The sequence below is a fragment of the Typopeltis vanoorti genome, chromosome 17 (assembly GCF_054136105.1).
Source record: "Typopeltis vanoorti isolate ZY-2024b chromosome 17, IOZ_Tvanoo_1.0, whole genome shotgun sequence".
Classification (NCBI taxonomy): Eukaryota; Metazoa; Arthropoda; class Arachnida; order Uropygi; family Thelyphonidae; genus Typopeltis; species Typopeltis vanoorti.
This window is the reverse complement of record NC_143565.1, coordinates 42,237,686-42,253,313: the sequence shown is the minus strand read 5'-3', so window position 1 is coordinate 42,253,313 and position 15,628 is coordinate 42,237,686. Positions and strand designations below refer to the sequence as shown.

At 34.7% G+C, this 15,628-nt stretch overlaps 1 protein-coding gene across 1 annotated transcript in view; it reads left to right on the top strand.

The window, feature by feature from the left end:
• LOC150097321 (developmentally-regulated GTP-binding protein 2) overlaps positions 1-15,628 on the top strand; it is a 199,119-nt gene that overhangs the window by 57,072 nt on the left and 126,419 nt on the right. The window contains exon 8 of the mRNA XM_090406731.1: positions 6,072-6,162. Coding sequence (XP_090262857.1) covers positions 6,072-6,162 — 91 coding nt within the window. The remainder of the gene's footprint in view (positions 1-6,071; positions 6,163-15,628) is intronic.

Sequence of the window (15,628 nt, the reverse complement as noted above, 5' to 3'; positions counted from 1 at the left end):
GTGGAGGGTATATAAAGAGAAAGGTGGTTGGCCAGCAAACTCACGAACAGTACAAGTCTCTGACCCGAAACGTAACCAGCATGGCAAGGAAGGCAAAATCAGATTATGAGAAGAATTTAGCCAAGCAGGCCAAAGGAAATTCCAAAGATTTCTTTCATTATGTGGTAAGTAAGAGGAAGAATGACTATGGAAACCATCATCACTCATTAACCTTAATGAGTTATGATGGTCATGAGGTGACTGAAGCAGATAAAATAGTCGAGTTACTCAGTGACCTCTGCAAGAGTATATCATCCTAGTGGGGTTACTGCTTTAGCATATGTGACAGACACTAATCTGGGAACAGAGGTGGATGAATTGGAGGTTCTCAGGATATTGCATAATCTCAGTGTAAATATAGCCGTGGGATTAGATGTGATATCAGCTCGGGTTTTGCGAGAATGTGCAAGGGAACTGGCAATGCCTTTGACTAGTCTCTTTAATTTAAGTCTCAGTTCTGGTAGAGTTCCAAGGGAATGGAAAGAGAAAAAAATAATTCCCTTGCATAAGGGAGGTTCTAAGACTGCAGCATCAAATTATAGACCAATCAGTATCTCAGGTGTAGCAGTAAAAGTATTTAAAAAATTGGTCCATAAGAGAATTCAAGATTGGGTAATTAAAAATATGATACTGTATGAGGGGCAATCAAGGGACATAGAAGATGAATGGGAAAATTTGAAACAAATTCTCACAAAAGCAGCAACAGAAACCTTAGGAATAAAGCACAAATGGATTAGAAAAAGAGGACTATGAGACTGGAACAAAGAAATAGAAAATATAATAAAAAACCAAAAAGGACAGTTACCAGAAATGGCTAAATTCCAAAACAATAGAAGCAGAAATAGAGTATAAAAGAAATAGTGCAATTGCAAAACGAGAAGTAAGGAAAAAAAACATAGAGAAAGATGGAACAATTTCGTAACAGAACTAGAAAAGGATTTATTTAAGCCACAACCCAAAACCTATAAAGTAATAAAATACATGAATAAAGAAATAAAAGAAAAGATAAAAATCCAAACAATAGATTTAGAAAAATGGGTGACCTATTTCCAAAATCTCTGGACAGATGAGAACAATGAATTAAAATTTTATAAGACAAAGAATGACCTAATAGAAAATATCACAATGTTAGAACTAAAGAAGATGAAAAATAGGAAAACGCCAGGAGAAGACAATATAAATATAGAACTCTATAAAAATGCAGGTGAAAAATTTAATGAAAGACTTTTGAAATTTTTTAATATGGTTTGGATGTCCGGAAAAACCCCTAACTCTTGGAAAAAAGCACTGGTCATCCCAATCTATAAAAAAGGAAATAAAGACAATTGCAATAATTATAGGGGAATTAGCCTGCTGAATACAGGATATAAAATATATGCAGGAATATTAAAAGAGAAACTAAGCAGCATTGTAGAAAACAAATTACTAGAAGAACAAAATGGCTTCCGAAAAGGCCGATCCTGCATAGATCCAATTTTTACTTTAAAATTATTAATAGAAAAGAGAAGAGAATTTCAAAAAGAAACACATGTGGCGTTTATTGATTATGAAAAAGCTTTTGACAAAATTAGTCGACAAAAATTGTTTAAAATATTAACCAATTTAAACATACCAAACCAATTTTTACAATCTATTCAAGAAATATTTACAGGAAATAAAATAGCAGTTAAATTAGAACACACCTCAGAATGGAAAGATATATCAAGAGGAGTACGACAAGGATGTACCCTCTCACCTCTGCTTTTCAATATATATATAAATGAAATATTAACAATCTGGAAATAGCATAACCCATTTGGTATACAAATGACCCCGCAAATGAAGATAGATACACTACTATTTGCAGATGATCAAATAGTATTAGCTACATCAGAAGATAACTTACAAAGATCATTAAAATCATTAAATGATATCTCAAAGCAATATAATATGACAATATCCAAAGAAAAAACAAAAATAATGGCATTCAAAGGAGAAAACCCAATAAGAAGTAAAATAGTGATAGATAATAAAATACTAGAACAAGTAAACACTTTCAGATACTTGGGATGTGATCTATCATACGAAGAAGAAAAAGACATAGACACTAAAATATCAAACTTCGTCAAAGTAAATGGCATAATAAACAGTATATTTAAGCCATCCCTGGTACAAAAACACACTAGAATCAGACTATATAATGTCTTGTCAAAACCAACTCTACTATACGGAAGCGAAACATGGACCATGAAAAGGAAAGATGAAAAACGAATTCAAACAGCAGAAATGAAGTTCCTCAGAAAAATAACTGGATATACCAAGTGGGACCACAAAACAAATGAAGAAATCTTACAATCCCTAAAAATCAAACCAATTAATTACTACATAAGACAGTATAAACAAAAATGGCTAGAACATTTAAATCAAATGGACAACAGCAGACTACCAAAAATATTATACAGATACAAAATAAGTGGAAAAAGAAGAATCGGAAGACCAAGAAAGAGATGGTATGAGACCGGAACAGGCCACATGGCCTATATTCCATGTTAGGAAGAAGAAGAAGATGAGGGGCAACATGGTTTTGTGAAGGGCTGGTCATGCCTTAGTAATTTACTGTCTTTTTATAATAGAGTAACACGATGATTCTGCTGGATTTTACAAAGACATTTGACAGAATACCACATGGAACTCTTTTATCCAAATTAGAACAAGTAGGGATATATATGACACTGTATAAGTGGGTGGCTGCTGGACAGATATTAAAAATTGATATGGGGGGGGGGACAGAATGGAGGCAAAAGACTAGTGGTGTGCTGCAAGATTCGGTGCTGGGACCATTGCTGTTTAATTTGTACGTAAATGATATAGGAAATAACCTGAAAGGAAATATTCAGTTGTTTGCTGATGATATAGAATTAGGTAGAGTAATAGTTAATCAAGGCATTGCGGAGAGCTTGCAGCACGATTTAAATAGGCTGTTAGTATGGGCAAAAGATAATGGGTGTTAGTTTAATGTGAGGAAATGTAAAATTATGCATTTTGAGATAAATAGCTTACACGCTGTGTATCAAACCAATTGTGTATCACATTGATGGCACTATACTCCAGGAAGTAGATGAAGCTAGAGATTTAGGGGGTGGTGGTAGATAGAGAGTTAAAGTTTAGAGGATATATTACGAAGGTTGCTAAGATAGTCCTAAAATTACTCGGCTATTGAAGAACACATTAACAAGTATAGATAAGGAAGTTGTTATTCTTCTTTATAAGGCCTTCATACCTACCTATATGGATTACTGTGCTCGTCTGGTCTCCTGGGTTTCTTGGGGATGAGGACGCAGTGGAGAAGATTCAGAGCTGAGTGACCAAGATGGTGAGTGGTCTGTGGAATGTTTCCTATGAAGGTAGGAAAGTATTGAGGGTGTGTGGATTGCAGAAGTTGGTTGATAGGAGAAAAAGAGGGGATATGATAGAAACATTTAAGTTGCTAGAAGAGTTTATAGGATTATGCAGGAGAAATGTTTCAATACTTGACTGGAGAGGCTAGAACAAGGGGTCATCCCTGGAAGTTGAATAAAGGTGTGAGGACTGGATTTTTTGCTTGGAGATTTGTGAATAAGTGGAATGGGTTGCCAGAGTCAGTTATGAGTGCTTTATCTATTAATGGGTTCAAGGAGAGGATTGTGTGGATAATTTAGGTCTCCTGCAATGAGTCTTCAGACTCCATGGAGGTGCCCATACAATAATTATAATAATAATAATCTGTGATTAATGATGTAGCAGATTAAAAGCATAAAAGCGAATTTTCTTGTTGCAAAGATGTGACCTGAGGTGGTGATACAGAAAGGATAAGTGTAAGGAGGCTGAATTAGTGGTGGTAAATGAATCAAAGACATGACATGAAAGACAATGAATTAAATTTGACATGAAAACCATTTACAGGAATATTAAAAAGAAGATGAGACTGTGTTGTCATATAATATAAGTAAATTTAGAAGAAGGGCTGCTATCATTGTGAAACTTTATATTTGTTAATTATGCAGCTGGAATAGACATGTGGAATGATTTTGATGAGAAAAAAAAAACATCAGTGGGATTCTGGCTATTATAATTAGGCGTTTTGAATTAGATATTTAGAAAGACTGTTGGTCTGTTAGATGATTGAAACGAAGAATCAATTCTTATTTCCTATTAGGATGAAAATGAAAGGAAATGTACATGAGAAGGGGAGGAGACTGCATGACTTCAAATGCCGAAGTATGAGAATGAAAGTAATCTAGGATCATTCTACCACATCATCCCACCACACAGCAGAAAGAGGATTGTGTGGTAGGATGATCCTGAGCATTCTTGAATCTGATGCCTCATGTAGATAGTTGCTGCTTGTGGAAGGATGTAAATATCAGTAGAATGCTGATCCATTTGAATGGTTTTGTGTTAGGCATTTACAAAGGCTGTTGATCTGTGATTGAATTGACATGAAGAACTAGGAGAGTGAAATGTTTGTGTAAATTAATTTACACTTAAGAAAAGTGCTTATTTGATAGGAATAATCAAAAATATGTTGAGATCAGATATGTGGATAATCACTACTCAGGTTGCAGGTGTAAATAAAAATAATTTTAAATATATAGAAATGCACTGTGTGTGTGTGTGTGTGTGTGTGTGTGTGTGTGTGTGTGTGTGTGTGTGTGTAATTGGGATGCTGCACAGTTTGAATGGATTCAGAATGTTTTTCTGAAAAGGTGGTGATGAGAGTTACTAGGATGGAAACAGAATGAGATGTTACTGGTAGGATAAGGAATCCATAATAAGAGCCCCCAAGTTTACATACCTGTAAACTTGGGGGCTCTTATTATGTACACTAATGCCAAAAATATAAGTAATAACAGCAAGCAATTTTGAAGAAGATATATACTCGCATGGATAAGATAATGAAGGATGTAGTAGTAGCAGTAAAATATATGGTTGAGTGTTGTTATTATAGGCTTTGTGGTGGTTGCTGGGGGAGATGGGCTAGGATAAAGGAATGTACAAGATACTTTGCTATAATGTAATTAGTTTTTTTTTTTTTAAAACTAATGTTTTGGCGCGCACAGAGTTATTAGGATGGAAACATTGGAAAAATTATTAGGATGGAAAAAAATATGTTAAATTTCCCATAAGAGAATTTTGGAAAATTTATGAATGCAGTCAGCAATATTGAAGAAGTATAGATAGAAGTATTGTAACATTGCCTTAGTGCCATTTGGAAAAAACGTATGGCTCAGCATGGTAAAATAATTTTCTGGATAAGAACATGAGAGTGATGTTAGGAATGAGTAAATAAATATGGTGCACCAACTGAGAAAGAGTAGAAATTACCCACTTCTGTTATAGGGGAGAGAGAAAGTACCATTTGTCCAATTTTGATCACATTTAAATTCTAATTAGGAACTAGTTGATGAATCTTGTAAGCCTCTGTCTTCCGAGATGGGGACCCTGTCCTCCCTCTTTCAGTCTCTTTCAAGCCTTGAAATGCATCAGTTTCCAATGTTTTGAAAATTCCTTTGGTAATAAAGATGTAATTAGCTCCTTACCAGCATTGATGTGATTACCCATCTGCATTATGTGGATGCGAAGTTTTCATTGAAATTGAAATAACGTAGATATGAAGCATAAATTAATTTATGCTTCATATATGAATAAGATATGAAGGATGTAGTAGTATTAAAATATGTGGTTGAGTGTTATTATAGGCTTTGTGGTGGTGGTGGCTGGGGGAAATGGGCTAGGATAAAGGAATGTACAGGGTAGTCCTATATTTCATCCATATGGCCTTTTGGATGGTTAATGATTACTGGATTTACTGCATCATGATTATCATGAATCCACTAGAAGGATTCTAGAAGAATGTGTTATGCATGTGAATGAGATAACATTTTATGTTATCGATATGTATTAAATTTATTTTAAAATGTTTTTTTTAAAGAAATCATGGAAAATTTGCTGAAGTACTTAAGGACTTTGATGCTATTCACTAAATGTCTGTAATTTTTGTCTGATATATATAGGAAAAGAAAGCTGGTGGAATTTCATTTAATTCTACATGTCCTTTGAGTCGCTGTGATGAGAAGTTGGTCCAGATGGTTCTTCATGAATATAGTATCCTATAAAGTTTTAGTATTTGTACTTTTTTGAATTTACTCAAAAGAGAGGGTAATTCATATAAAGTATTACTTTAATTTATTTGAAGAAAAAGCCTGAAACTATTTTGAAATGTCTTTATCATGACTGCCGCATCAAAAAGTTTTAGAAAAGAAGGATAAACCATCTCTTATGCCTCAGCAAGTAGTTATTATTATTACCATCCCAAGATCCCCCCCCCCCTCCATGGAGTCAAAGACTCATCGCAGGAGGTTCTTTTGTCTCACACAAACAGCTTTATACTGTGCCTTAAATACATTCAAATTCTCTTCAGATGCTGCACTCTCAGGCAATGCATTCCAATCATTCACAACTCTCCATGCAAAAAAACATGCTTGTCATGCCCTTGCTATACCCTCCTTATACAGCTTCCAGAGATGACCTCTTGTTCCCCCTCACCCATCTCACACCATTTTATGAAAAAGCTCTTCAAATCCTATAACAATCCCTTACCAAATTGTACGTCTCTATCATATCACCCCTCTTTCTCCTATCTACTTATTCATGATTTTCTTTTCCATCCTATCCACTAAACTGCACAATTTGCATCCTCTCAACCTTTCTTCATACCCAACATTTCATAGAGACCTGAAATTACCTTAATATCTCTTCATCCTTTTGAAAACCAGGTAACTAAATCTGTGCACAGCAGTCCATATGTGGCCTAATCAAGGCCTTATACAACGGAATAAGAATCTCATTACTTCTACAAGTCAGCATCCTCTTCATCATTGCCAGAATTCATTGTGTGTTCTCTAAATTTTAGTATCCACTGTCACCTCAAGATCTCTTATTTTCTCCACCAAGAGTAAATTCTACATCCAATCTTTGTTTTCCAAATTTTAAAACCTTACATTTTGCAACATTAAATTGGCATCTCCACTTCTGTGTCCATTCACTCAGTTTATTCAAGTCTTCTTGTAAGGCCACAATATCTGCTCTACTCCTAATAATTCTTCTCAACTCTGCATTATCTGCACACTGAATATCCTCATTCAAATCCTCCTCAGTATCATTAACATACAGGTTAAACAGCAGTGGCCTTAAAACACACCCCTGTGGCATACCACTAGTGACTCTCCTTTTCCGAAATATTGCTCCTCCCTATACATGACTTGCTGATACCTATCAGATAGCTAATCTCCATTCCAATGCACTAGTTCTAACATCTATTCCTATCTGCTCCAGTTTGACTATCGACTTATCATGTAGTAATCTATCAAAAGCCTTTGCAAAATCTTAAGTATACCATTGTGTATCTGTCTCCCTCATCCAATGCAATCTGTCACCTTATTGTAATAAGTAAGCAGATTATTAAACGTGACCTCCCTTTAGCAAATCTGTGCTGTCCATCAAAGATAATACCACTGTTGTCAACTCAATTCTGGATCCTGGTTCTCAGTAGCCTCTCCAACATTTCAACACAACACCTGATGCACAGATTGGCCTATAATTTCATAATTGAGTTCTGTCACTTCCCTTATGAAACTGGTACAGTCTTCTCTTCCTTCTGCTCCTTTGGAACGTGATCCAGTGTATAAGATTCATATTAAGCAAATATGCCAAACAAATGTCAACTCCCTTGAACATTCCTTCCAAATGTGTGGTGATATATCATCAAGTCCTACAGCCTTATTAACATCAAGTTTGCTCAGTTCTCCGCATATGTCTTGCTCACTCACAGTGAGTCTCTTCTCTTCAACATTCGCTGCTCTCAAACATTCCATGATGTTGCATTTACAAAGATGATAGCCCTTTATGAACTGCTCATTAAATATCTCAACTAAATCCTCTGCAGCACTTGGCATTATCATTTTCTCTAGTCACTTTCATCCTACCATAATCATAACCAAAGAAATCCTTAGTTTTTTTTTGCTTTATTAGCTAACTGTTGCTCATAGCTGCACTTTTGCTACCCTTACCAACTGAGTTACCCTCCTTGCCTGTTCTTTGTACTCTTCATGAAATTGACTATTACTACTCATCTTATGTTCTTCCGTAATGTCTTCTTTCTCTTTATTGCATGCTTAATATCTTCATTCACCATTTCACACCTATCTTATTTAACCATCTGACCATTGGAATACATTTAGACATTGCTTCTACTAGATAGCTCTTAAATAGTACTGAAGTGGCATTGATCTCCCTTTTCACCCATCTCCTCCTTCCATGCTACAGCTGCAAGCTGTCTCCCGGGATTTTCATAATCACCAGCCTTGTAGGTCCACATATACATTTTGTCACAGAGGTCCTCACATGGTTGGCAACTACCCAGGTAATTGCTTCATGGTCACTCTTACCAACTGAAGGGAGATTGGATAGCTCATTTATAAGACATCCTCTGTTGAGATGATGAAATTCAAGATCCTCAATTCTCACACGTCCTCTGTTACTGTTTGAGGTAGTTATCCATCAAAAACTTGAGACATTCATTTTCTCTACTTCTGGTTGCTATCGTCATCCCAGTCTAGATTGCCATAATTAAAATTACCCATAATGATCACCCTTCTCCAATTTGCTTGGCTAATTTGCTTATACATTTTGTGATCACTACCCTCCACATTACAAGGTCTGTAGCAACATCTGACTAAATATTTCATTCTGTTCACCTCGATCTCACACCATACTTCTCCAAAACCACTGCCACTATTTCTCCTTTGCATCTCTTGTATGGACATAACTCTTTTTACTACATCAATTGCACTACGCCTCTCTTTTTATCCCTTCTATCTTCACAAAATACATCATACCCTACCATCTCTATTCCTGTCAGGATGAGGATGACATCCAACCATGCTCAACTTATTCCACAATTTTTGGTTGAATGAACTCAATCAGTGCAACCATTCATTTCCCATACTTCTAGCATTCGTATACAAACATAAAAGCTCAATCCTGGATATAACGTCACTGATACCATTTATTAGATGTAACTTCTCCGTATCCATCATCATCTCATCAAATTTCTGATGTGTACTCTCAAGGGATGTACAGGATGTTAGTACTACATGAAAAACTTACATCACCACTAACTTCCTGTCTACAATTTTCATCCAAATCAATCAATCTGTTACCTGTCAAGATTCCATCATTATCAGATCTTATATTTCTGTCTTCTAAGACACTTTTTACTGTATTAATCCACTTATATCTTGGTCTTCTTTTGGGTCTTTTTCCTGCCAACCTGACAGAGAGCACTTGTTTTGCTCATCTTTCCTCTCCCATTCTGTTTAAGTGACCATACCACCTGAGATTAGTTCTGCTAACACATTCCTGGATGCAAACAATGTCAAGTTCTTTCCTAATATCCTCATTTTGAATATGATATTGCTATTGATGCCATCTGTTCACACCGCCCTAATCTTTCTCAAGACTCTCATGTCTGCGGTCTCTAGTCTTTGGTCAAATGTTTTATTTCTCTCAGATCCATAAGTTAAAATTGGCTTAAACACTGTTGTTGTATACAGCTAATTTAGTGTTTTGACTGATTTCTCTCTTTTTCCATATAAATTTATTCAGTTGACTTCTTATCATACCATCATACCAGCTTTGTTGATTCTGTCGTCTATTTCCATATTTAATATACCATGTTTAATTTTCTCCGTATCTTCCTCGAGTCATTTCTTTTTCTTCTTACCCATCTCAAAACTTTCTTCAAATCCAAATGTTCTCCATACATTCCAGGCCATTCCATTGCATTCTTGTCTACACACACGCATGCACACGCACGCGCACCCATGCACGCACATTCATTTCCCTTTTGTGCATCAACATTTCTCACACTATGTTTCTCTGTCCACCCTGAATCTCCCCGTTTCCCTGTTGTGTTGCACACTTGTGCTCTCATTCTGTTCACACATGCTACCTACTTCTCCATTCATAAGTACCACTTCAATTTCTCCTTCCACTCTTTCACATTGCTTCTTAATTGCTCAGATTCATTCTTTGTACTCAGTACTGTCCTTTCCAGCAGCAGAGTCTCCAAATGACTTGCACGTGGAGACTCTGCTGCTGGAAATCATTCCAATAAAGTCTGTCACTCTTATACAGTTCAGTTTGTCCTTAATACTCATTCTATACATTAGCAAACTTCACTCCTTTCTCTTCACACATTTCTGCTAACATATCATTCATAATTCTTGCCCTCTGCCTCATTTCATCACTGTCATATCTGGGCATTACTCTACCTTTCCTATTACACTGTTATCATTTATTCTTTTCAACAATCTCCTGATATCCAGTCTTACAAGCACCTTGTTCCTGGTCATGTCATTTGTACCCACTACCAACTCTTTTGCTTGCTTACTCCTCATATCTAATACCTTAATCAATTACCATATTTGGCAGCGTATGAGATGCACCCCCTTTTTTTGTACACATTTTTTAGGAAAAAAACTTTATCACTGAATATTATAATGAATTTACAGTATTTCAAATATAAAGTAATAAGTAGGTCTACTTTCAACTAGGAAAGAGTACCTTTTTAATCTTCTTCGTCAAAACCGAGAAATTCACCTCCAGAGCTAAATAAGAGACACTTGAATCCTCTTCAAAATCAGAATCTGAGTCCTTATACAACAAATTGTCCTCTGTACTATCCAGTGCCATTACTAATGCCACACTTCTTAAATGATTTAACCACTGTCTCAGTTTTCACAGCATCCCATGATGCTTTGACCCACTCACAGACTTTCAAAATGCTACGCTTCTTCCTAATGGCATAACCTCAAAATCTGAAGACTGCATCCAGCAGTCTTCTGGATGCATTGTTCCACTTCTCCTTCATAAATCCCTTAAATGGTTTATTAATACAGACATCTAGAGGTCGAAGCTGACTAGTTAGACCTCCTGGAATTACAGCTAACTGGGTTTTCAATTCCTTGAGTTTATTTTTAACATCTTCTGTTCTGTGAAAGTGAAACTGATCCCATACTAGCAGGGCAGGCTTCTTCGACAGTCTGCCAGAGTGCCAAGACCAAATGTTATCTATCCACAACTGGAACACTAGAATGTATTCCAGTAACTAGAATACATAACTAATGTAACTGGAATGCTCTTACACACCGCAAGGAAACAAGAATGAAATTGTGTAACTCGGAACAGAGAAAATTTCCAGAAATGAAAGTAATAAAAAACTGAGTATTGGCATATAAGATGCACCCTGTTTTTCAGACCTATTTTCAAAGAAAAAAAGTGCGTCTTATACGCCGGCAAATACGGTACTTCATTCATTTTACCTCTCAGAAAACAAACCTTGTGCATCTTCTCATTTACCACATCTCTAATAATCGAATCTCCATACAATGCCACTCGAGAGTCTTTTTGTTATCTCTTTCATATCAGCTCATTCATTCCTATCTTCTTCACTATTCTGTACATATCTACAGTTTCCCTTCATTTCATTCCATATTTGCTTCATCTCTTGCCTCATCTTCACCAACTCAGCTTTCAGATCTTGTCATCCTTTCGCTATCAGTCACTCTCGCTATCATATCGTCATTTACTGAGCTTATTTCAGTCAACCCTGCTCACCATCTTACCATTAATTGCATTCTCTTTTTCAACATCATTATCACATGTTTATTCATCTCTTGAACTCTTTTCCTTGCTATTATTTCCATACACTTTCTGAACATTCACACAGTCTTCCTCAAATACCGTTTCAGTTACGGCACCTTGTTCCTTACACATATTTAAACAAGCCTTGTGGTCCTTCAGAATGTCACATTTCTTACACACCCATACGCTCTCCTTTCTCTCATTGTCTCTCTGCATAAGCATCCTTGACATCTTCCCATGCATGCATACTATGGCACTACTATGTTTGAAAAAAATACAGCATTCACTTTTATTTGTCTTTGGCACTGATCTACACAATCATCTACCTTTCATCACCATTTTGTATCAGAGTACTAACAAGAAACAATGAATTTAAAGTAATACCACCTTAGAAATTCAACCAAACACAGTGTTCCAAATTCATATCTCATGGTAAGTGAAAATGATAGCATGAAGATATTTAGAAGTCTTAAAAAGCAGTAATATGACAGCTAATATACAAGTCTACGTTAGCACATAATTTATTAAAGTAGCTTGTGAACAGTAAACACTGCAAAAACCATTATTTGTCTGAGATAAAGGAAGTTTTGTCCTTCTATTGTAAATTAAAAAAAAAAAATTCTGAAATGTTTACATTACTAAAATTTTTATATTTGTAATATAAAATTTACAAAATATATAGAAATACATAAAATTTTTGTTTTGTTTGAAAGAAACTCTCAGTCATAATAATTTTAGCAGCTCTTGACAATAGAGCTCTGAAATTCAGTTATATTTTTGAACATAAAGGTTCACATAGTTGTTTTATTAATATACTTAATATTTCTTTAGTAAAGCATACTAGGTCCTAGAGCTACATAATATTACTAGTTCACGTGGCTAATAAATTTATTAATTAATGGTTAAGGAATAATTTGAAAGATATATTAATTTTGAGATCTATCTTAACAACCCGAGAGGAAGGATAATAAACACTTGTTGAACTTTCTAACATAATCTGTGGAAAGATTATTCTAGTGCTGAATGTATTGGTCTGCATATTATATGATATTCATGTTATTATTATGATATTCATACCTGTGCTTTTATGCAATCTCCAGGCCAGAGAATGCCTAATATTGAATATCCGCTTGTTAATCTTCTGTGGCTTAAGATTTCCTTTTCTCATTATGTATCATTCTTTTGCTGTCTCTACCACTTCCCCAATTCTGAAATTTTTGACTTCTTTGACTTTTTATCCTTGAGGCTTAATTTCCTGCAACTAACAAAACCTATCCTTCTGAAGACATCTTTACTCAGGATCTCACAGTGACAGAATCAGAAACAGCAATTAGTCAAATTGATCCTGACAAATCACCCATAATTGATCTTATCTTTGGACATATGAGTAAAAACATGGGAGAAATAGCCAGAAACTACCTTCTGAAGATACTTAACACTTCCTGGAATACAGGTAAATTGCCAAAAATCTGGAAAACATCAGTCATTATACCCTTACTAAAACCTAACAAAAACTCTAGTGACTGTAAAAACTACAGACCAACTTTTTTATCTTTGCCAGTCAATCCTAGATGACTGGAATAAGGGGGAATGCATTAATTTGGATTTCAGATTTCACAAAAGGAAGAAAAATGAAAGTGAAAGTTAATGGAATTTATTCCAACATGCATCGAACTTGAGCTGGAGTCCCACAAGGTTCTGTTTTAAGCCCACTCCTATTTCTCATCTGTATGAACAATATTCCACAAATAAATAACAAACTAATGAAATATTCTGAAAACTTTATTCTAGAAGTACAGAATGGATTTAGAAAAGGACGATCGTGTATAGACCCAGCCTTTTGCCTAAAATTAATAATAGAGAAAAGAAGAGAATATAATTTAGAAACACATATTGCATTTATTGACTTTGAAAAAGCATTTGACAAAGTTAAAAGAAACATATTAAAAGAAAGACAAATACCAAATAATATCCTAAAAGCTATCACAAGTATATATGAAAATAATCAAATACAAATAAGATTAAATCACGAGCTATCATATACAAGAGAGATAAACCAAGGGGTCTGACAGGGATGTCCCCTCTCAGCAACTCTTTTTAATATCTACTTAAATGAAATAATAATAAAATGGAGTAAAAATTTACATCAAGGAATTAAACTTTCATCTACAGTTAACTTAAACACTCTCCTCTTTGCCAACGACCAATAATAATTACAAATTCTGAAGATAACTTACAGAAAGCTGTTTTAAATCTAAATGAGATATCCAAAGATTATGGTATGATAATATCAACAGAAAAATCAAAAACTATGGCCTTAAAAGGACAAGATCCAGCAAGAACTAAAATAGTAATAGATAACAAGATCTTAGAACAGGTGAATTCATTTAACTACCTAGGATGTATGATCACATATGAAAATGAAAAAGATATAAACGTCAAAATTGCAAAATATTTAAAAATAACAGGTGTAATTAACTCTATATTTAAACCAAACCTAGTTCAAAAACAAACCAGGCTAAAAGTATACAACACATTAGCCCTACCAGTCTTAATGTATGGAAGCGAAATCTGGACAATAAAACAAAAAGACAAACAAAGATTAACAACAGCAAAAATGAAGTTTATGAGAAAAACTGCAAAGTATACCCTATTTGATCACAAAAGAAACAAAGATATTATGAAAGAATTAAACCAAGAACCAGTAATAGAAAAAATTAAAAAATATAAACATAAATGGATGGAACACGTTCAAAGAATGAAAACAGAAAGATTACCAAAACAAGCCTTAAAGTACAAGCCATTAGGAAAAAGAAAACCAGGACGTCCTCTTAAATGATTCCACAATGACTTCTAAGGCTGGAACAGGCCACTAGGCCTAAATCCGTGTTACGTATGATGATGATGATGATGAACAATATTCATCCTCACATAATAAATGACACAAAAACAGCATGCTATGCAGATGATATAGCAATCTGGCACACAAGCAGTAATCCTCAACAATCTGAAAAAGTCCTAAATAATTCAATGAAAGGCTTAGAAAGATGGGCAAAGGAACTTAAATTACAGATAAACCTGGAAAAAACAAAACTTAGTATCTTCTCCACTTATAGAAAAAATAGACACAATTACAACCTCCAAATCAAAATATGTACTACCAAAATAGGAAAAACCGAGCCTCCAAAATACTTCGGCCTAACCCTAGATACTGAACTAAGATTTACACTTATCTTACAAATATATCTAATAAAGCTCTTTAAATAAAGCTTAATATCATCAAAAGGCTTTGTGGAACAAAGTGTGGTGCAATGATGACACTCAAAACTACATATACGGTACTCGTATGCCCCCACGAAGGAATATACCTCATCAATCTGGGCTCCAGCTTCTAAATGAAATTAAAACATGTTAAAAAAAGAATTACATTTAAAAGAAAAAGAAGTAATAAAAATTGTGAAGATGGAGAAGGTTGCAGATCATCAAATAAAGACTCTTCGGACTCAGCAGAGTTTATGAACTATTAAGAACCATCTCATGCTAATAAAGGGAAAGCAAGAGATAAAATTAAAGAAAACATGATATATATCTCATGAACCATCTTATGCTAATAAAGGGAAAGCAACAGATATAATTAAAGAAAAAATAATTAAGTTTACTGATTCAAAATTTTCTCAGTACGATTATCATCTACATGAAAAGAAAATAACTAGCTTCCAAATCAAGAATAATAGGCATGAAATTGAAATAATGGAAAGCAACTGTAAAAAAAAAAACCATTACAGTTTATAAGAAGTAGGCTACACAGTTGCTTCTTCACAGATTGAAGGCCTCATCAGGTTAATCCAAAATCTAGAAGTTAAAG